Genomic DNA, 23356 nt, shown 5'->3' on the forward strand with positions numbered 1-23356 from the left:
CTAATATTACGTTGGACCGCCTGTCACAAATTTTTTTCCCGTTCAGAGTTGCATTAGTGTTTTGCCAAGATCTTATATGATGGGAGAGTCGGACCGTTGTGCAAAATCTTCTCCAGCACATTCCAAAGATTCTGGGGTTGAGGTCTGGAATCTGTTAGGGCCAATCCATGTGTGAAAACAATGTCTAATGCTCCTTGAACATAATTTGGCACACAAAATGAAACACCATCGAGGAAAACATCCATGCACACATAGCAAGACTCAAAGCTTCACAGGTCATTTTACAGAGGGCTTTGTTTTGCAGCGACACTCTTGAACGATACACTGTTCCATCTAGTAAGCAAGAGAACAAATAACAGGTTTTCAATTTGAATGTTGATATTCACAATAGAATTTTCAGAAAATTCTTAAACAGAGAGAGTTTCCCCACCGCTCTCAAAAGAACACCAAAAAGTAAATAAAGTACATGTAGAAAGATTATTTACAGAGACCTCTGGATGGAGGGACAAGAAAACCTCAGGGAACCTTTACCTTCCGGAAACCAGCTAAATCTTCCATTGTGTTATTTTACATATACGTACTTATATACTGTACATTGCAAATTAGTAAACGATGAACTGCACATAACTTAATAAAGACTATACTTTCAGCAAACCCATATTTTTGTTTTTCTACAGTAATATTGGAATGAGAACATTGTTCTTTATGCAATTTAACAAATTCTTATTTCGTTATAAACTTTTATTGAGGACTGCTGGTCCAGAAATGGGCTTGAAGCACAATTCGCTAAAAGAAAACATTTAAGATATTGAAATGTTACACTTACATTCTCATAATGCTTTTTAGCAATAGGCTCATAGAACCCAATGGATTCTTTATATTTGATATCTTGCATGAAGAGCACATGAGCAACATTGAGTTTCCAAGTGTCATTGTCATTTCAGAACTCCAGTGATTTGTGGAAGATCTTCTCCACCGTGCTGTAGTTCTCACGGTTCTAGTTCCATCTCACATGGAAAACTGAATGTACATTTTCTAATTCAGCCTAGCACAGAACACAAAGCTTAGGTTTTTTTTAAGGATTGAAAGCGTAGAAAAGAGTTAGAAGTCAGAACTAATGAGTCGGGTGCTGATGGAACAGATGTAACACTTTATTTGGGCATTTGTTTTTTATTTATTTTTTCATTAATAATGTTTAGAGATTTAAAGATTTAATTAATAAACCATTAAGAAAATGTTGTACCAGCCTACAAGGGACTGGCAAGTTTATATTGTAGCGTGTGCTAAAAGGGACAGTTCACCCGGAAATAAAATTCTGTCATCATTTACGTCATCATGACTCACATTTGAGTCGTTTCAAATCTGTATACATTTATTTGTTCTTATAAACACAGAGAAAGATATTTGGAAGAATGTCAGTAACCAAACTGTTCTTGGGCCCCATTGATTACCACAGTAAGAAAAAATTATTTGTTCTGTTGAACACAAAATAAGATATTTGGAAGAATGAAGGACACCAAATGTTCGCATGAACTTTTGTCAACCATTGAAATTTTCCGTATGGCAGTCAATGGAGTTCAAGAACAGTTTGATTACAACCATTCATCCAAATATCTTCTCTATGTTCAACCAAGAAATTAACACTGTTTTGGAACGACTAGAGAGTGAGTAATTCATAAAATCATTTTCATTTTTGGGTGAATTATCCCTTTAAACTTCAGGTCACTTCATTTCATTTTTGACAAAAGAGAGCAAAATGTTAATTTATGAATGAGACCAAGTGCCATTGATATTTTATTTAAAAAATGTTTATAACAGCATTCATTAAATGCACAAATAATATTTATATTTAAAACAATACACAATTTCTATTTAATAAATAAATGACAGTGATTTAATAAAATAAGATAAGTAAATAAAAAAAGAAAGAAAGGGAAAAATAAAACTAGGTAGCAATGACAAACTAAGAGATATTTTTTCAGAGGTTGTGAATATAAAATCATTAAATGTCTTTAAAAAATACTTTTTTAATTTGGGGCTCACAAACGTATCAAGGCGTGTTCTCATTTAATCCACTTCTTCAATAGTTGGACCCTGGGTACCGGGCCCTGAACCGGCCCGTGCCTGAGCTCCACAGCCTCCAGCTGGCATTCCTCCCTGGTATAGTTTAGTAATGATTGAGTTGCAGACTTTCTCCAGCTCTTTCAAATGATGTTCATACTCCTCTTTATCAGCCAGCTGGTTGTTCTCTAGCCAGGTGATGGATTCGTTGCATTTCTCAAGGACTTTCTTCTTGTCATCCTCACTGATTTTGCCTTTGAGGTTCACATCCTCCACACTCTTCTTCATGTTGAAGGCATAAGACTCCAGCGAGTTCTTGGCAGCAATCTTCTCTCTTTGCAGATCATCTTCAGCTTTGTATTTGTCAGCTTCCTGCACCATTCTCTCAATCTCCTCTTTGCTCAGTCGGCCCTTGTCATTGGTAATGGTGATCTTGTTCTCTTTGCCGGTGCTTTTGTCCACAGCTGACACATTCAGTATTCCATTAGCATCTATGTCGAAGGTCACTTCAATCTGAGGGACTCCACGTGGTGCAGGTGGAATTCCTGTCAGGTCAAACTTCCCCAGCAGGTTGTTGTCTTTTGTCATGGCTCTCTCTCCCTCATATACCTGGATCAGGACACCGGGCTGGTTTTCTGAGTAGGTGGTGAAGGTCTGGGTTTGTTTGGTGGGGATGGTGGTGTTGCGTTTAATGAGGGCAGTCATGACTCCTCCTGCTGTTTCAATACCCAGAGATAGAGGAGCAACATCCAGCAGCAACAGATCTTGAACATTTCCTGATGTGTCCCCCATAAGGATGGCGGCTTGCACTGCAGCACCATAAGCCACAGCCTCATCTGGGTTGATGCTTTTGTTCAGTTCTCTTCCATTGAAGAAATCTTGCAGAAGTTTCTGGATCTTAGGAATTCTTGTTGAGCCCCCAACTAGAACGATGTCATGAATCTGAGACTTGTCCATCTTGGCATCTCTCAGAGATTTCTCCACGGGATCCAGAGTTCCCCTGAAGAGGTCTGAGCACAGCTCTTCAAACCTTGCTCTGGTGATGGATGTGTAGAAGTCAATGCCCTCATACAGAGAGTCGATCTCAATGCTGGCCTGAGAGCTGGAGGAAAGGGTTCTCTTGGCTCTCTCACAAGCTGTACGAAGCCTCCTCAGCGCTCTCTTGTTCTGACTGATGTCCTTCTTGTGTTTTCTCTTGAATTCTTCTACAAAGTGATTCACCATGCGGTTGTCAAAGTCCTCCCCACCCAGGTGTGTGTCTCCGGCTGTAGCTTTTACCTCAAAGATGCCATCTTCAATGGTCAGGATGGACACATCAAATGTCCCTCCACCCAGGTCGAAAATCAGGACGTTGCGCTCTGCACCTTTGCCTTTATCCAGCCCGTAGGCAATGGCAGCAGCTGTGGGCTCGTTGATGATTCTGAGAACATTCAGTCCGGCGATTACTCCAGCATCTTTAGTGGCCTGCCTCTGGGAGTCATTGAAGTAGGCAGGAACAGTGACAACCGCATTGGTCACCTTCTGTCCCAGGTAAGCCTCTGCAATCTCTTTCATCTTCACAAGGACCATAGAGGAAATTTCTTCAGGATTAAATGTTTTGTTTTCTGCCTTGTATTCAACTTGAATCTTTGGCTTTCCTCCTTCGTTGATGACTTGGAAGGACCAATGCTTCATGTCAGACTGCACAACTGGATCGTCAAACTTTCTTCCGATCAGCCTCTTCGCATCAAACACTGTGTTGTTTGGGTTCATGGCAACCTGGTTTTTAGCTGCATCTCCAATGAGCCTCTCTGTGTCCGTGAAGGCAACATAGCTGGGTGTTGTTCTGTTGCCCTGATCATTGGCGATGATTTCCACTTTTCCATGCTGAAACACCCCCACACAGGAGTAAGTGGTGCCCAGGTCAATTCCAATAGCAACTCCTTTTGCTGATGGCATTTTAATCCAAGTATTCTGTATGAAATAAGAGTGAGATTTAGCATTTATTCTGATTTAAATAATCAATGAGGAATGAAGTGTTTCTGTTCCATAAGAAATCATGTTTGTTACATTGTTCTTAGTAAGATGAACGTCCTTGTTTTATAGTGTACAAACAGTTCCTTATGACATTGTGTTCTGATGTTAGAATTGAAAAATACAAAATATCATAATGTATTATTTTAGTAAAATGCTAAGTAAAGTATATTACAGTACAGTTTTACATTTGTAAATTAAAGAATTAAGAAAAACAAATGCTTTTTGACCTCCTTTAAGTAAAGGATAATGTACAGGCAGCGGCTGCTCGTACATTATACCACTTATTACACGACTACTTGCCACATGAGAAAAAACTGGACATGAAATGTGAATTTGAAATATTTTACTAGCTCACTTTTATCGAATGAAGACCTTCCGTGAGGAAAAGCCGTTTACTTACAGTTTTAAGGTAAGAAATGATGTTCAAATGCCACGAAAAGGTAATTTGGTTTAATCATTTGTAAATATAATATTTGTTATTAACGACATATTTATATTTAATTTGTCAAAAAAAACTTTTAAAAATGATTTGCTGCATCAAGGTTGACGTGTGTTACTAGTTTTGAGAGGTCGTAATCTGGGAACAACCAAATTGAAAATCTGCGATTGACCAATCAGAATCAAGCATTCCAACGAGCCGTGTAATAATGAAATGTAAATACAGTAGTCATACAGATAAATGTGATATCGATACATCGCTAAGTAATTCCGTTTATGTCTTGATGTAGGCTAAGTGAGAATAAATATTGGTAAACTTACCGAACAGATTCTCGAAAATAATAAAATAAATCTTGCCGCGATAAAAGGTCACACTTATATTAAACTCTTTCTTCTTGACAGGCTCGTATTTGTGGTTTGACATCGACCACACATCAGAGGCTTAAATACACCGCAGTGCTCTCCCATTCAAACTCTCCTAAATTCTAGAAATGTCCTGAGAATCTGACCAATCAGAAGACTCCGAGCCGACGCGCTTACGTCAGCCAGCCATTCTATCGGCTTCTCGGTGCTGTTCTGTTTTTACATTTATATTATTAATAAAACATTTTTGGGCCAACCTGAATGTAAAATGCGGCTTAAAAGGCGTTTAAAACTTTTAAGAAGTTCTGTGTAATGGACTACAATGGACTTCAATGGAAGAAAAAAGTCCCTTTAACATAAATCGCGTAACAGCGAACCCTACTGAAATTGGGGCAGAAAAACGACATATTTCTTGAAACGTCTCCATTGTTCCAGAATCGTCTACTTATTTGTTAATGTAAGGTGAAACCCATTCATACATATTTTAAATTTTTATAAAGTATGCAATATATAAAAAATTGAAAAATTCGACGAACATAAATCAGGTTATAAAAAGGAAACGTCACATTCTACCAAACAATATTTTAGAAGCGACACTGAATATAATGTATATGAAGTGAAAGCAAAAGGCTTTGTTCTTTGTTTCTTTCTCTTGGTTGGTTTTCATTTCTTTAAAATGACAACTACTGTAATATATTATTTTTAAATGACAACTTTTATAATATTATTGTATTATAATATCCTTGGTAGGCTATAACGACAATGAGACATTAATAAAAACAGACCCCAAAAAACATTTTTTACAAGTGTTTAAGAACCATATTTTTTATATACATGTATGATGATTTTAAATGGAAATCGTTACCATTTATAAATATTAGAAACGAATACTGAAAAATGAATGAATGAATGAATACTGTGAAACAAGGCTTAAGTCTCCTAATCTTATTACGATTTAGAGCAACACATTTTTATATTCAAATATATAGGTTATATTTTCAACATCGCAACCCGGATGCTTTAATGTACGAAACTGTTAATCGCACAAATATAAGCCAGAGTTTTCACTGCAGGATCACGTATTTTCTGAATGTTTAAAAAACACTCTATAACCTATTTATATGTTTACTGGTTTACATGTCGAAAGGTCTCCGTATTTTAGAAAACGCGAGAAATTTCCACCTGGAAGTTCTTCTACGAGAAGACGCTGCCTTGTGGGAGGAGCCGCTGGACTGTTCCTCGTTATGATTGGTTGACTTGCCAGAGCTTTCGAGAAACTTCATGCGCCAACCTTGGGAATATAAAGCGCACCCGGGGCTCTGGTTTGGTATATCTTGAACTCGCAGAAGAAGAGATCGTTCAACGAGACACAATTTCCAAATAAGAAAGGAAATAATTAATTTAAGGTAAGTTGAATAATACATTGAATTGAAATAGTTGAAACTAAACTTTTTATGAGTTTAAATGTATTATTTAGTAAATGTATTGTTTTTAATTATATTTCTTAAATGTTATTATAAAGATATATTAATTAATTAGTTTAGTCTATTTTTTCATTTATGTAGTAACCAGAAAACATGCCTAATAATGTGTGGTGATGTAGATGATAGAAAGCATATAATGAACAATAAATAAATCAAATATACCCTTTTTGGCAGAATGAATGTTATACATTGTAGTGATTTTGTATTCAATTTGGTGATTTCAGGTTACCATTAGAATCAAACATGTCTGCAAAAGGAGTTGCTATTGGAATTGACCTGGGCACCACTTACTCCTGTGTGGGGGTGTTTCAGCATGGAAAAGTGGAAATCATCGCCAATGATCAGGGCAACAGAACAACACCCAGCTATGTTGCCTTCACGGACACAGAGAGGCTCATTGGAGATGCAGCTAAAAATCAGGTTGCCATGAACCCAAACAACACAGTGTTTGATGCGAAGAGGCTGATCGGAAGAAAGTTTGACGATCCAGTTGTGCAGTCTGACATGAAGCATTGGTCCTTCCAAGTCATCAACGAAGGAGGAAAGCCAAAGATTCAAGTTGAATACAAGGCAGAAAACAAAACATTTAATCCTGAAGAAATTTCCTCTATGGTCCTGGTGAAGATGAAAGAGATTGCAGAGGCTTACCTGGGACAGAAGGTGACCAATGCGGTTGTCACTGTTCCTGCCTACTTCAATGACTCCCAGAGGCAGGCCACTAAAGATGCTGGAGTAATCGCTGGACTGAATGTTCTCAGAATCATCAACGAGCCCACAGCTGCTGCCATTGCCTACGGGCTGGATAAAGGCAAAGGTGCAGAGCGCAACGTCCTGATTTTCGACCTGGGTGGAGGCACATTTGATGTGTCCATCCTGACCATTGAAGATGGCATCTTTGAGGTAAAAGCTACAGCTGGAGACACACACCTGGGTGGGGAGGACTTTGACAACCGCATGGTGAATCACTTTGTAGAAGAATTCAAGAGAAAACACAAGAAGGACATCAGTCAGAACAAGAGAGCGCTAAGGAGGCTTCGTACAGCTTGTGAGAGAGCCAAGAGAACCCTTTCCTCCAGCTCTCAGGCCAGCATTGAGATCGACTCTCTGTATGAGGGCATTGACTTCTACACATCCATCACCAGAGCAAGGTTTGAAGAGCTGTGCTCAGACCTCTTCAGGGGAACTCTGGATCCCGTGGAGAAATCTCTGAGAGATGCCAAGATGGACAAGTCTCAGATTCATGACATCGTTCTAGTTGGGGGCTCAACAAGAATTCCTAAGATCCAGAAACTTCTGCAAGATTTCTTCAATGGAAGAGAACTGAACAAAAGCATCAACCCAGATGAGGCTGTGGCTTATGGTGCTGCAGTGCAAGCCGCCATCCTTATGGGGGACACATCAGGAAATGTTCAAGATCTGTTGCTGCTGGATGTTGCTCCTCTATCTCTGGGTATTGAAACAGCAGGAGGAGTCATGACTCCCCTCATCAAACGCAACACCACCATCCCCAGCAAACAAACCCAGACCTTCACCACCTATTCAGAAAATCAGCCCGGTGTCCTGATCCAGGTGTATGAGGGAGAGAGAGCCATGACAAAAGACAACAACCTGCTGGGGAAGTTTGAGCTGACAGGAATTCCACCTGCACCACGTGGAGTCCCTCAGATTGAAGTGACATTCGACATAGATGCTAATGGAATCCTGAATGTGTCAGCTGTTGACAAAAGCACCGGCAAAGAGAACAAGATCACCATCACCAATGACAAGGGCCGACTGAGCAAAGAGGAGATTGAGAGAATGGTGCAGGAAGCTGACAAATACAAAGCTGAAGATGATCTGCAAAGAGAGAAGATTGCTGCCAAGAACTCGCTGGAGTCTTATGCCTTCAACATGAAGAAGAGTGTGGAGGATGAGAACCTCAAAGGCAAAATCAGTGAGGATGACAAGAAGAAAGTCCTTGAGAAATGCAACGAAACCATCACCTGGCTAGAGAGCAACCAGCTGGCTGATAAAGAGGAGTATGAACATCATTTGAAAGAGCTGGAGAAAGTCTGCAACTCAATCATTACTAAACTATACCAGGGAGGAATGCCAGCTGGAGGCTGTGGAGCTCAGGCACGGGCCGGTTCAGGGCCCGGTACCCAGGGTCCAACTATCGAAGAGGTGGATTAAATGAGAACACGCCTTGATACGCTTGTGAGCCCCAAATTAAAAAAGTATTTTTTAAAGACATTTAATGATTTTATATTCACAACCTCTGAAAAAATATCTCTTAGTTTGTCATTGCTACCTAGTTTTATTTTTCCCTTTCTTTATTTTTTATTTACTTATCTTATTTTATTAAATCACTGTCATTCATTTATTAAATAGAAATTGTGTATTGTTTTAAATATAAATATTATTTGTGCATTTAATGAATGCTGTTATAAACATTTTTTAAATAAAATACCAATGGCACTTGGTCTCATTCATAAATTAACATTTTGCTCTCTTTTGTCAAAAATGAAATGAAGTGACCTGAAGTTTAAAGGGATAATTCACCCTAAAATGAAAATTATTTTTTGAATTACTCACTCTCTAGTCGTTCCAAAACCGTGTTAATTTCTTGGTTGAACATAGAGAAAGATATTTGGATGAATGGTTGTAATCGAACGGTTCTTGAACTCCATTGACTGCCATGCGGAAAATTTCAATGGTTGACAAAAGTTCACGCGAACATTTTGGTGTCCTTCATTCTTCAAAATATCTTATTTTGTGTTCAACAGAACAAATAATTTTTTCTTACTGTGGTAATCAATGGGGCCCAAGAACAGTTTGGTTACTGACATTCTTTCAAATATCTTTCTCTGTGTTTATAAGAACAAATAAATGTATACAGATTCTATTCAAATGTGAGTAAATTATGACAGAATTGTATTACTGTGTGAACTGTCCCTTTAAGCACACGCTACAATATAAACTTGCCAGTCAGCTGTAAGTAAGCTGGTTCAACATTTTCTTAATGGTTTATTAATTAAATCTTTAAATCTCTAAACATTATTAATGAAAAAATGATTAAAAAAACAAAAGCCCAAATAAAGTGTTATATCTGTTCCATCAGCACCTGAACGATTAGTTCTGACTTCTATGTCTTTTCTACTCTTTCAATCCTTAAAAAAAAAAGCTTTGTGTACTGTGCTAGGCTGAATTAGAAAATTTACATTCAGTTTTCCTTGTGAGATGGAACTAGAACCGTGAGAACTACAGCACGGTGGAAAAGATCTTCCACAAATCACTGGAGTTCTGCAATGACAATGACACTTGGAAACTCAATGTTGCTCATGTGCTCTTCATGCAAGATATCATATATAAAGAATCCATTGGGTTCTATGAGCCTATTGCTTAAAAGCATTATGAGAATGTAAGTGTAACATTTCAATATCTTAAATGTTTTCTTTTAGCGAATTGTGCTTCAAGCCCATTTCTGGACCAGCAGTCCTCAATAAAAGTTTATAACGAAATAAGAATTTGTTAAATTGCAGAATAAAGAACAATGTTCCCATTCCGATATTACTGTAGAAAAACAAAAATATGGGTTTGCTGAAAGTATAGTCTTTATTAAGTTTTTGTGCAGTTCATCGTTTACTAATTTGCAATGTACAGTATATAAGTACGTATAATTAGAATAACACAATGGAAGATTTAGCTGGATTCCGGAACGTAAAGGTTCCCTGAGGTTTTCTTGTCCCTCCATCCAGAGGTCTCTGTAAATAATCTTTCTACATGTACTTTATTTACTTTTTGGTGTTCTTTTGACAGCGGATAGTCTTTATTAAATTTTTGCCAAGTTTATAGTTTACTCATGTTCAATGTACAGTATATAAGAACGTGTAAGTAAAATAAGATTTAGCTGGTTTCCGGAAGGTGAAGGTTCCCTGAGGTTCATGTCCCTCCATTAGGGGTCTCTGTAAATAATCTTTCTACATGTACTTTAATGTGTTCTTTTGACAGCGGTGGGGAAACTCTCTCCGTTTAAGAATCTTCTGAAAATTCTATTGTGAATATCAACATTAAAATTGAAAACCTGTTATTTGTTCTCTTGCTTACTAGATGGAACAGTGTAACGTTCAAGAGTGTCGCTAGAAAACAAAGCCCTCTGTAAAATGACCTGTGACGCTTTGAGTCTTGCTATGTGTGCATGGATGTTTTCCTCGATGGTGTTTCATTTTGTGTGCCAAATTATGTTCAAGGAGCATTAGACATTGTTTTCACACATGGATTGGCCCTAACAGATTCCAGACCTCAACCCCAGAATCTTTGGAATGTGCTGGAGAAGATTTTGCACAACGGTCCGACTCTCCCATCATATAAGATCTTGGCAAAACACTAATGCAACTCTGGACGGGAAAAATTTGGTGACAGGCGGTCCAACGAAATATTTGAGGGTGTGACTTTTTTTGGACGGCCGGTGTATATGTCAAATATATACTACTGGACAAATGGTTGAAGATAGTGGATTCTTCTTTCTCTTAATCTTAACGGGTTAAAAGTTTTTTCTTTTAAATTCGGGCCTTAATTATTAAAAAAAAAACTTTTTAATGGATAAATTGGAACCCCCAAACATGTAGAAGAAGCAGCCAACAAGCTGGACAGTTGTTTTGCTATTATTTTATGAACATGTGATAAATTGAGATTAGGTTGATTACATGCAATTAAATGTTTATTGAAGTAGAACTGTGCAGTACAGTTTTGTTGAAAAAAAAACTGACATAATTTAAAATGTATATTTACATTTATGTACATCACCTTGCAAGGACACTTATCAACATGTAACTGAAAATCACATTTACAAGATTTAACATTACAAATTCTAAAGGTTAGACTTGCATAATTTTACATCTTAAAAATATTGTAAACTTAAATCTTAAAATACTTATTGTTAAATAATAAGTTTTTATAATAGGTTAGATCCAACATTTTTTGGTGAACATTAGAAAAAAATAAACCTGCACCACAATGAGAACTGTATAAAAACGCCAAGGAGATTTTACTCTTTCATTCACTTTTATGTTTTTTTAATCCACCTCTTCAATAGTCGGTCCTTGGGAACCTGCCCCTGAACCAGCCTGTCCCTGAGGTCCACAGCCTCCAGCTGGCATTCCTCCCTGGTATAGTTTAGCAATGATTGGGTTGCAGACTTTCTCCAGCTCTTTCAAATGATGTTCATACTCCTCTTTATCACCCAGCTGGTTGTTCTCTAACCAGGTGATGGTTTCGTTGCATTTCTCAAGGACTTTTTTCTTGTCATCCTCACTGATTTTGCCTTTGATGTTCTCATCCTCCACACTCTTCTTCATGTTGAAGGCAAAAGACTCCAGCGCGTTCTTGGCAGCAATCTTCTCTCTTTGCAGATCATCTTCAGCTTTGTATTTGTCAGCTTCCTGCACCATTCTCTCAATCTCCTCTTTGCTCAGTCGGCCCTTGTCATTGGTGATGGTGATCTTGTTCTCTTTGCCGGTGCTTTTGTCCACAGCTGACACATTCAGGATTCCATTAGCATCTATGTCGAAGGTCACTTCAATCTGAGGGACTCCACGTGGTGCAGGTGGAATTCCTGTCAGCTCAAACTTCCCAAGCAGGTTGTTGTCTTTTGTCATAGCTCTCTCTCCCTCATACACCTGGATCAGGACACCGGGCTGGTTTTCTGAGTAGGTGGTGAAGGTCTGGGTTTGTTTGGTGGGGATGGTGGTGTTGCGTTTGATGAGGGCAGTCATGACTCCTCCTGCTGTTTCAATACCCAGAGATAGAGGAGCAACATCCAGTAGCAACAGATCTTGAACGTTTTCAGATGTGTCACCCATAAGGATGGCGGCTTGCACTGCAGCACCATAAGCCACAGCCTCATCTGGGTTGATGCTCTTGTTCAGTTCTCTTCCATTGAAGAAATCTTGAAGAAGTTTCTGGATTTTAGGAATTCTTGTTGATCCACCAACCAGGACGATGTCATGAATCTGAGACTTGTCCATCTTGGCATCTCTCAGAGATTTCTCCACGGGATCCAGGGTTCCCCTGAAGAGGTCTGAGCACAGCTCTTCAAACCTTGCTCTGGTGATGGATGTGTAGAAGTCAATGCCCTCATACAAAGAGTCAATCTCAATGCTGGCCTGAGAGCTGGAGGAAAGGGTTCTCTTGGCTCTCTCACAAGCTGTACGAAGCCTCCTCAGCGCTCTCTTGTTCTGACTGATGTCCTTCTTGTGTTTTCTCTTGAATTCTTCTACAAAGTGATTCACCATGCGGTTGTCAAAGTCCTCCCCACCCAGGTGTGTGTCTCCAGCTGTGGCTTTCACCTCAAAGATGCCATCTTCAATGGTCAGGATGGACACATCAAATGTGCCTCCACCCAGGTCGAAAATCAGGACATTACGCTCTGAACTTTTGCCTCTGTCCATCCCGTAGGCAATGGCAGCAGCTGTGGGCTCGTTGATGATTCTGAGAACATTCAGGCCAGCGATTACTCCAGCATCTTTAGTGGCCTGCCTCTGGGAGTCATTGAAGTAGGCAGGAACTGTGACAACCGCATTGGTCACCTTCTGTCCCAGGTAAGCCTCTGCAATCTCCTTCATCTTCACCAGGACCATAGAGGAAATTTCTTCAGGATTAAATGTTTTGTTTTCTGCCTTGTATTCAACCTGAACCTTTGGCTTTCCTCCTTCGTTGATGACTTGGAAGGACCAATGCTTCATGTCAGACTGCACAACTGGATCGTCAAACTTTCTGCCGATCAGCCTCTTCGCATCAAACACTGTGTTGTTTGGGTTCATGGCAACCTGGTTTTTAGCTGCATCTCCAATGAGCCTCTCTGTGTCCGTGAAGGCAACATAGCTGGGTGTTGTTCTGTTGCCCTGATCATTGGCGATGATTTCCACTTTTCCATGCTGAAACACCCCCACACAGGAGTAAGTGGTGCCCAGGTCAATTCCAATAGCAACTCCTTTTGCAGACATGTTTGATTCTAATGGTAACCTGAAATCACCAAATTGAATACAAAATCACTACAATGTATAACATTCATTCTGCCAAAAAGGGAATATTTGATTTATTTATTGTTCATTATATGCTTTCTATCATCTACATCACCACACATTATTAGGCATGTTTTCTGGTTACTACATAAATGAAAAAATAGACTAAACTAATGAATTAATAAATCATTATAATAACATTTAAGAAATATAATTAAAAACAATACATTTACTAAATAATACATTTAAACTCATAAAAAGTTTAGTTTCAACTATTTCAATTCAATGTATTATTCAACTTACCTTAAATTAATTATTTCCTTTCTTATTTGGAAATTGTGTCTCGTTGAACGATCTCTTCTTCTGCGAGTTCAAGATATACCAAACCAGAGCCCCGGGTGCGCTTTATATTCCCAAGGTTGGCGCATGAAGTTTCTCGAAAGCTCTGGCGAGTCAACCAATCATAACGAGGAACAGTCCAGCGGCTCCTCCCACAAGGCAGCGTCATCTCGTGGAAGAATTTCCTGGTGGAAATTTCTCGCGTTTTCTAAAATACGGAGACCTTTCGACATGTAAACCAGTAAACATATAAATAGGTTATAGAGTGTTTTTTAAACATTCAGAAAATACGTGATCCTGCAGTGAAAACTCTGGCTTTTTTGTGCGATTAACAGTTTCGTACATTAAAGCATCCGGGTTGCTATGTTGAAAATATAACCTATATATATATAACCTAGACATTTCATATTGACTGAGTAAGGCCACGTCAAAGTCTGAAATTATAGTGAAAATAGTGGTTGAAATAAAAATGTGTTGCTCTAAATCGTAATAAGATTAGGAGACTTTAGCCTTGTTTCACAGTATTCATTCATTCATTCATTCATTCATTTTTCAGAATTCGTTTCTAATATTTATAAATGGTAACGATTTCCATTTAAAATCCTCATATATGTATATAAAAATAGGCTACTTAAATTGTCATTTAAAACTAATATATTATATAAGTCATTTAAAAGAAATGAAAACCAACCAAGAGAAAGAAACAAAGCACAAAGCCTTTTGCTTTCACTTTATATACATTATATTCAGTGTCGCTTCTAAAATATTGTTTGGTAGAATGTGACGTTTCCTTTTTATAACCTGATTTATGTTCGTCGAATTTTTCAATTTTTTATATATTGCATACTTTATAAAAATTTAAAATATGTATGAATGGGTTTCACCTTACATTAACAAATAAGTAGACGATTCTGGAACAATGGAGACGTTTCAAGAAATATGTCGTTTTTCTGCCCCAATTTCAGTAGGGTTCGCTGTTACGCGATTTATGTTAAAGGGACTTTTTTCTTCCATTGAAGTCCATTGTAGTCCATTACACAGAACTTCTTAAAAGTTTTAAACGCCTTTTAAGCCGCATTTTACATTCAGGTTGGCCCAAAAATGTTTTATTAATAATATAAATGTAAAAACAGAACAGCACCGAGAAGCGCATAGAATGGTCACGCAGATGCTTTGCTGGTGACGGGCTGGCTGACGTAAGCGCGTCGGCTCGGAGTCTTCTGATTGGTCAGATTCTCAGGACATTTCTAGAATTTAGGAGAGTTTGAATGGGAGAGCACTGCGGTGTATTTAAGCCTCTGATGTGTGGTCGATGTCAAACCACAAATACGAGCCTGTCAAGAAGAAAGAGTTTAATATAAGTGTGACCTTTTATCGTGACAAGATTTATTTTATTATTTTCAAGAATCTGTTCGGTAAGTTTACCAATATTTATTCTCACTTAGCCTACATCAAGACATAAACGGAATTACTTAGCGATGTATCGATATCACATTTATCTGTATGACTACTGTATTTACATTTCATTATTACACGGCTCGTTGGAATGCTTGATTCTGATTGGTCAATCGCAGATTTTCAATTTGGTTGTTCCCAGATTACGACCTCTCAAAACTAGTAACACACGTCAACCTTGATGCAGCAAATCATTTTTAAAAGTTTTTTTTGACAAATTAAATATAAATATGTCGTTAATAACAAATATTATATTTACAAATGATTAAACCAAATTACCTTTTCGTGGCATTTGAACATCATTTCTTACCTTAAAACTGTAAGTAAACGGCTTTTCCTCACGGAAGGTCTTCATTCGATAAAAGTGAGCTAGTAAAATATTTCAAATTCACATTTCATGTCCAGTTTTTTCTCATGTGGCAAGTAGTCGTGTAATAAGTGGTATAATGTACGAGCAGCCGCTGCCTGTACATTATCCTTTACTTAAAGGAGGTCAAAAAGCATTTGTTTTTCTTAATTCTTTAATTTACAAATGTAAAACTGTACTGTAATATACTTTACTTAGCATTTTACTAAAATAATACATTATGATATTTTGTATTTTTCAATTCTAACATCAGAACACAATGTCTAAAGGAACTGTTTGTACACTATAAAACAAGGACGTTCATCTTACTAAGAACAATGTAACAAACATGATTTCTTATGGAACAGAAACACTTCATTCCTCATTGATTATTTAAATCAGAATAAATGCTAAATCTCACTCTTATTTCATACAGAATACTTGGATTAAAATGCCATCAGCAAAAGGAGTTGCTATTGGAATTGACCTGGGCACCACTTACTCCTGTGTGGGGGTGTTTCAGCATGGAAAAGTGGAAATCATCGCCAATGATCAGGGCAACAGAACAACACCCAGCTATGTTGCCTTCACGGACACAGAGAGGCTCATTGGAGATGCAGCTAAAAATCAGGTTGCCATGAACCCAAACAACACAGTGTTTGATGCGAAGAGGCTGATCGGAAGAAAGTTTGACGATCCGGTTGTGCAGTCTGACATGAAGCATTGGTCCTTCCAAGTCATCAACGAAGGAGGAAAGCCAAAGGTTCAGGTTGAATACAAGGCAGAAAACAAAACATTTAATCCTGAAGAAATTTCCTCTATGGTCCTGGTGAAGATGAAGGAGATTGCAGAGGCGTACCTGGGACAGAAGGTGACCAATGCGGTTGTCACTGTTCCTGCCTACTTCAATGACTCCCAGAGGCAGGCCACTAAAGATGCTGGAGTAATCGCTGGCCTGAATGTTCTCAGAATCATCAACGAGCCCACAGCTGCTGCCATTGCCTACGGGATGGACAGAGGCAAAAGTTCCGAGCGTAACGTCCTGATATTTGACCTGGGTGGAGGCACATTTGATGTGTCCATCCTGACCATTGAAGATGGCATCTTTGAGGTGAAAGCCACAGCTGGAGACACACACCTGGGTGGGGAGGACTTTGACAACCGCATGGTGAATCACTTTGTAGAAGAATTCAAGAGAAAACACAAGAAGGACATCAGTCAGAACAAGAGAGCGCTGAGGAGGCTTCGTACAGCTTGTGAGAGAGCCAAGAGAACCCTTTCCTCCAGCTCTCAGGCCAGCATTGAGATCGACTCTTTGTATGAGGGCATTGACTTCTACACATCCATCACCAGAGCAAGGTTTGAAGAGCTGTGCTCAGACCTCTTCAGGGGAACTCTGGATCCCGTGGAGAAATCTCTGAGAGATGCCAATATGGACAAGTCTCAGATTCATGACATCGTCCTGGTTGGTGGATCAACAAGAATTCCTAAAATCCAGAAACTTCTTCAAGATTTCTTCAATGGAAGAGAACTGAACAAAAGCATCAACCCAGATGAGGCTGTGGCTTATGGTGCTGCGGTGCAAGCCGCCATCCTGATGGGTGACACATCTGAAAACGTTCAAGATCTGTTGCTGCTGGATGTTGCTCCTCTATCTCTGGGTATTGAAACAGCAGGAGGAGTCATGACTCCCCTCATCAAACGCAACACCACCATCCCCACTAAACAAACCCAGACCTTCACCACCTACTCAGAAAACCAGCCCGGTGTCCTGATCCAGGTGTATGAGGGAGAGAGAGCCATGACAAAAGACAACAACCTGCTGGGGAAGTTTGAGCTGACAGGAATTCCACCTGCACCACGTGGAGTTCCTCAGATTGAAGTGACCTTCGACATAGATGCTAATGGAATCCTGAATGTGTCAGCTGTGGACAAAATCACTGGCAAAGAGAACAAGATCACCATCACCAATGACAAGGGCCGACTGAGCAAAGAGGAGATTGAGAGAATGGTGCAGGAAGCTGACAAATACAAAGCTGAAGATGATCTGCAAAGAGAGAAGATTGCTGCCAAGAACTCGCTGGAGTCTTTTGCCTTCAACATGAAGAAGACTGTGGAGGATGAGAACCTCAAAGGCAAAATCAGTGAGGATGACAAGAAGAAAGTCCTTGAGAAATGCAACGAAACCATCACCTGGTTAGAGAACAACCAGCTGGGTGATAAAGAGGAGTATGAACATCATTTGAAAGAGCTGGAGAAAGTCTGCAACCCAATCATTGCTAAACTATACCAGGGAGGAATGCCAGCTGGAGGCTGTGGACCTCAGGGACAGGCTGGTTCAGGGGCAGGTTCCCAAGGACCGACTATTGAAGAGGTGGATTAAAAAAACATGAAAGTGAATGAAAGACTTAAATCTCCTTGGCTTTTTTATACAGTTCTCATTGTGGTGCAGGTTTATTTTTTTCTAATGTTCACCAAAAAATGTTGGATCTAACCTATTATAAAAACGTATTATTTAACAATAAGTATTTAAGGATTTAAGTTCCCAATATTTTGAAGATGTAAAATTATGCAAGTCACACCTTTAGAATTTGTAATGTTAAATCTTGTAAATGTGATGTTTTCAGTTACATGTTGATAAGTGTCCTTGCAAGGTGATGTACATAAATGTAAATATACATTTTAAATTATGTCGTTTTTTTTCAACAAAATTGTACTAAACAGTTCTACTTTAATAATCATTTAATTGCATATAATCAGCCTAATCTCAATTTATCACATGTTCATAAAATAATAGCAAAACAACTGTCCAGCTTGTTGGCTGCTTCTTCTACATGTTTGGGGGTTCCAATTTATCCATTAAGGTGGATTAAAAAAACATGAATGTGAATGAAAGACTAAAATCTCCTTGGCTTTTTTTAACAGTTCTCATTGTGGTGCAGGTTTCTTTTTTTCTAATGTTCACCAAAAAATGTTGGATCAAACCCATTATAATAACTTGGTATTTAAGAATAAGTATTTAAGATTTAAGTTTACAATATTTTTAAGATGTAAAATTATGTAAGTCTAACCTTTAGAATTCATGTTAAATCTTGTTGATATGATTCTTTTCATAGTTTGTTACAGTAACATGTTGATAACTCCTTGCAGTCTGTGATGTAAATAAATGTAAATAGACATTTTAAATGATGAAGTTGCGCTGTTTTTTTATCGAAGAAAACTGTACTGCACAGTCTACTTTATTAGAGTAGATCGTTCATGGTATAATAGCAATACAACTTGCCAACTTAATTGCTTTTTTTTCTATATGTTTGGCGGTTCCAACTTATCCATTCGTTTTTTTAGAAGAATTCATGTAGGCACAATCTAAATAGCATAAGCCTTTAACTATTGAGATCAAGAGAAAGAAGAATTCTACCATTTGTCCAGTATTATATATTGGACAAATAAAATGGCCGTCCAAAAAAGTTACACACTTTAATATATTGTTGGGCTGCCTTAAGTTTTGATTATGGCACACATTTGCCGTGGCATCATTTTGATAAGCTTCTGCAATGTCACAACATTTATTCCCGTCCAGAGTTGCATTAATGTTTTGCCAAGATCTTTTATTGATGATCTTTTGATCTTTTATTCTCCATCAGATCCCATCACAAGATTCTCTATGGGGTTAAGGTCTGGACTCTGTGGTGGCCAATCCATGTTTGAAAATGATATTTCATGCTACTTGAACCACTCTTTCACAATTTGTCAAACAAAATGAAACTCCATGCAGAAAAATCCATGCAAGACTCAAAGGTTCACAGGTCATTTTACTGAAAGCTTTGTTTTCCAGCGACACTCTTGAACGTTACACTGTTCCAGCTAGTAAGCAGGAGAGCAAATAACATGTTTTCATTTAAAATGTTGATATTCACAATAGAATTTTCAGAAAATTCTTTAACGGACAGAGTTTCCCCACCGCTGTCAAAAGAACACATTAAAGTACATGTAGAAAGATTATTTACAGAGACCCCTAATGGAGGGACATGAACCTCAGGGAACCTTCACCTTCCGGAAACCAGCTAAATCTTATTTTACATACACGTTCTTATATACTGTACATTGAACATGAGTAAACTATAAACTTGGCAAAAATTTAATAAAGACTATCCTTTCAGCAAACCCATATTTTTGCTTTTCTACAGTAATATATTCTTTATTCTGCAATTTGACATATTCTTATTTTCCAAGTGTCATTGCAGAACTCCAGGGATTTGTGGAAGATCTTCTCCAACGTGCTGTAGTTCTCACGGTTCCAGTTCCATCTCACATGGAAAACTGAATGTAAATTTAGATTCGCATTTAGTCATTTACCAGACGCTTTTATCCACAGCGACTTACAAATGAGGGAAACACTGGAAGCAATTGGAACAATATAAGGACAACAAAAAACATAAACCCAGTAAAACTAGTCTTATTTAGCTTAGCAAAGTAAACAAAGCTTAGTTTTGTTTATGGATTGAAAGAGTCGAAAAGAGATAGACGTCAGAACTAATCGGTCAGGTGCTGATGGTACAGATGTTTTTTTAGCCGATTCTTAAAGATGGCTTCAGAATCTGCTGATCTTGTAGCAGCGGGCAGAACATCCCATAAATGTGGAACAGATCGTGTGAGAGTGATTTTTTTCCATTTTTGGGATGGCACTACAAGACATCTTTCGTTTGCAGAATTTGAATTTGATGCAAGCGAGTGTTGTGTGCTCTCTTTGGTTCATTGAAGACAACTCTTGCAGCTGCATTCCCGATCATCTGTAGAGGTTTGGTTGTGCAAGCTGGAAGTCCGGCCTGTAGTGCATTGCAATAGTCCAGTCTGGACAGAACAAGAGCCTTGATTAGGACTTGCTTAGCATGCTCGGACAGGAAAGGTCGAATTTTCCTAATGTTGTTTTGGATGAATGTCTAGGTGGTGCTGGCAACGTGATCCGTGAACTTTAGCTGATCATCGATTACCACTCCCAGGTTTCTGGCCGTGTCAATACAGTGGTTTTTAGAGACAAGTGTGTATAGCACTAATGGCTTGGGCTTTAAATCCCAAGTGTAGTTCTTGACACAAACAGCAGGGTTCACCACTACAGTGTAAAACAGGCAACCACAAGTGCCAGGCTCTTCCGTCTGTTTCTTTTAGGGGGGCTGGCATGAGTCCATCGAAAAAAGACACTATGACATCATAATCTTCTTCAGCTTTCGATAAACAGACTTTCCATCCTTACCTTCCACCATCACTTGTTATTTGGCTTCTTTATATGGAACACACCATTATAAAACACACACATACATAGAACAGAGTACATTGTCTGCACTTTCTTAGGGGATATTGAATGTTGAGAGATTTCAGCATACATTGCAAAGACCTACAGAAGCCCATGAGGTGGCCGATGCTTTGCTGCTCATATCGCATTTCACTGATCAAGTGTCAGAGAGTGGCACGGGAAATATTTTTTCTGCATGGTTATCTAGTTGTAAATTTGTTTGACCTCGAATACATGCCTAGATTAAGACAAAACAGAGGGCACAGGTGAAACTGCCCATCATGGCAATACAATAAATTAACAATAAATAGACATGGGTCTTCAACACTAAAATTTGTCTGGTGTGAAGTAACTTTTTTAAGCTTCCAAATTCATGAGATTTTTTAAATCATTTTGGAAAATCATTTAATGACTGTTGTCAATATTGTAATAAGAAATTGAATAAAATCATTGATTGATTCATTCATTTAATAAAAACAACAAATTTAATAACACATTCTCTAATCCCATCACTGTTGTTCTAACAGCTGCTGCTGAGATATAATGTGTTCATCAAGGCAATTATGTTGATATCGGGCACCTGTATCTCTGCTGTGCTGTGAGGCTGCCACGTGTGAAATATAGAATATCAATCCATACGCATGCAACATACACGAGCCAATCAAAAACATGGCCCTCAAACTATATAATGAATTTACCCAATCTTGTACCCAAATGGAACTAATGACATCCTGCACATCCCTATGACCCTTGCCTGTGCACAACTACAACAAATGGCTTTTATTTCTACAAACTCTCTCACAAAGATTCATCTGTGGTGAAAGTGACTGGAGCTGAGGGCTAACAAGTTTAACAGAACACTGCACTAACTACAGCATTTTCATGGTTTCGACACCCAGCAAACATAGTGATACAAATGAATTCACATGATGTCCTTGAATACACTGTTAAGTCAGTTAAGATAAGTGCTTCTACTCAATTTATTTTTCCGGCTACAAAATGGTAACAGTTACAGAGAATATATTTTACTTTCTGCAGAAAAATTGCCTCTGTAGCATAGAATGACACTGTCAAAGAGTGACAAAGCTGCGTGCATGTGTGAGTGTGTGACTTCATACCTACCAACCAATCAACACTGTTACTGTAAAAAAGCTTGTGACAGCTGCCACTAAGACCCCCGTCTGTCAGATTTCTTCTCTTACATGCCAAATTACTCCAAGAATTCAGGTAAGCATCACGTTTGACCATAAAGGAAGACAATGATTTTTCTTAGTTTTGTGAAATGTTGAAAGTTTCTGAAAAAATCGGTAAGTGTACAATATTAAAGGGATACTTCACCCAAAAACCAAAATTATTTGGGAGTCAATGGGGGGCAAGATCTGTTTGGTTATAAGCATTCTTCCAAATATCTTTCTCTGTGTTCATCAAAGCAAAGAAATATATACAGATTTAAAAGAACTCGAAGGTGAGTAAATGAAGACACAATAAAAATTTTGGGGTAAAGTATCCCTTTAAAAACTATGACAGTCTCTATGTGACATCACGTCTACTAACAGGTGCATCATCTATAGGACACTGTGAGAACATTGAAGGTGTTACTTACACTGCTAATGGTCAAACTGATGCTTATGGGATGATCATCACGATTAGCTGCTACGGAAGCAAGGGGGTTGAATCGATGGACCCCTTCACTTAGACAAAAACATGAAGAGTTGCTCAGCAACTGTACTATCGGATGGGCCTTGTAAGGGTAAAGCCTGAAGCAGAGCAAAAAAGCTCATCTAAAAATAACTTGAAAGAGAGAGAGAGTCAGTCGGAGTGTTAGTGGCAGTGGGGCTTTCTTTGGGATATCCTCTGCCCGTCTCTACTTCAAGCATACCCAAGGACAATCCTTGCTATAAGTGGCTGCAAGAAGCTGTCATCTCAGAAATGTTTCTTGACTGCAAAAGCTGATAAGTGTTTTCTTAACTGACATCTTAAGGCTGAATAAATAATATTTGTATCTGTTATAACAATTGGTGAAATCTGAAAATATATGAAATAAAAAAGGGTTCAAAACGCCTTATATAAAATGTTCTTTACACCCCGGATTACTAAATATTACATTTAAATATTACCAGAGCTGTATAGTTGCTCATTTTAATCTTATGAAATGACATTAGGTTGATTCATTTATATAAAATGGTATTATATATGAATTAATTTATTTCAATTTGTTTCAATTGCTAATATAATTCGTTTGTAATATCGATTGTCAACAGATTTGGCTCATTGTGAATAACGTAGAAGGACTGAAGCTCCAGACTTATTCACTATCTATGGACTACTTGGACTTTACATTAAAAAATAATTATATACAAGGGACAAAAGGGGAGGGAGGATATCCTTGCAAGACTGAAGTCAATGCAGATGTTTACTTTTTTATGATTGTAACAGATAACCCAATAAATATTCACATACTGTGTGAATTTTACGTAGAGGTTTCATTAAAGTCATAATAGACTGGAATACAGGAGCATGCGTACTTGAATACTTTGGTGCCACAAATTCAAATACCTAAGAA

General features: G+C 38.2%; 4 protein-coding genes across 4 annotated transcripts; 2 read left to right on the forward strand and 2 right to left on the reverse strand.

Moving 5' to 3' along the window:
* Positions 1–1781: 1781 nt before the first annotated feature.
* Positions 1782–4996, reverse strand: LOC130426371 (heat shock 70 kDa protein-like). Its single transcript, XM_056753107.1, has 2 exons — positions 4837–4996; positions 1782–4014 (listed from the first exon to the last, which is right to left on the reverse strand). Exon 2 carries the CDS (start codon positions 3997–3999, stop codon positions 2068–2070), a length of 1932 nt encoding a protein of 643 aa, XP_056609085.1. The 5' UTR covers positions 4000–4014; positions 4837–4996; the 3' UTR covers positions 1782–2067.
* A 1134-nt stretch (positions 4997–6130) lies between these two features.
* Positions 6131–8819, forward strand: LOC130426375 (heat shock 70 kDa protein-like). The gene is made up of 2 exons (XM_056753110.1): positions 6131–6284; positions 6587–8819. Exon 2 carries the CDS (start codon positions 6606–6608, stop codon positions 8532–8534), a length of 1929 nt encoding a protein of 642 aa, XP_056609088.1. The 5' UTR covers positions 6131–6284; positions 6587–6605; the 3' UTR covers positions 8535–8819.
* Positions 8820–11034: 2215 nt separating this feature from the next.
* On the reverse strand, positions 11035–13820 carry LOC130426374 (heat shock 70 kDa protein). The gene is made up of 2 exons (XM_056753109.1): positions 13667–13820; positions 11035–13364 (listed from the first exon to the last, which is right to left on the reverse strand). Exon 2 carries the CDS (start codon positions 13343–13345, stop codon positions 11417–11419), a length of 1929 nt encoding a protein of 642 aa, XP_056609087.1. The 5' UTR covers positions 13346–13364; positions 13667–13820; the 3' UTR covers positions 11035–11416.
* Positions 13821–14966: 1146 nt separating this feature from the next.
* LOC130426372 (heat shock 70 kDa protein-like) lies at positions 14967–18692 on the forward strand. Its single transcript, XM_056753108.1, has 2 exons — positions 14967–15117; positions 15940–18692. The coding sequence occupies exon 2, from the start codon at positions 15955–15957 to the stop codon at positions 17884–17886; it is 1932 nt and encodes a 643-aa protein (XP_056609086.1). The 5' UTR covers positions 14967–15117; positions 15940–15954; the 3' UTR covers positions 17887–18692.
* The last annotated feature ends 4664 nt before the right edge of the window (positions 18693–23356 follow it).

This window comes from Triplophysa dalaica, chromosome 7, assembly GCF_015846415.1.
Source record: "Triplophysa dalaica isolate WHDGS20190420 chromosome 7, ASM1584641v1, whole genome shotgun sequence".
In the NCBI taxonomy this organism is placed as follows: domain Eukaryota; kingdom Metazoa; phylum Chordata; class Actinopteri; order Cypriniformes; family Nemacheilidae; genus Triplophysa; species Triplophysa dalaica.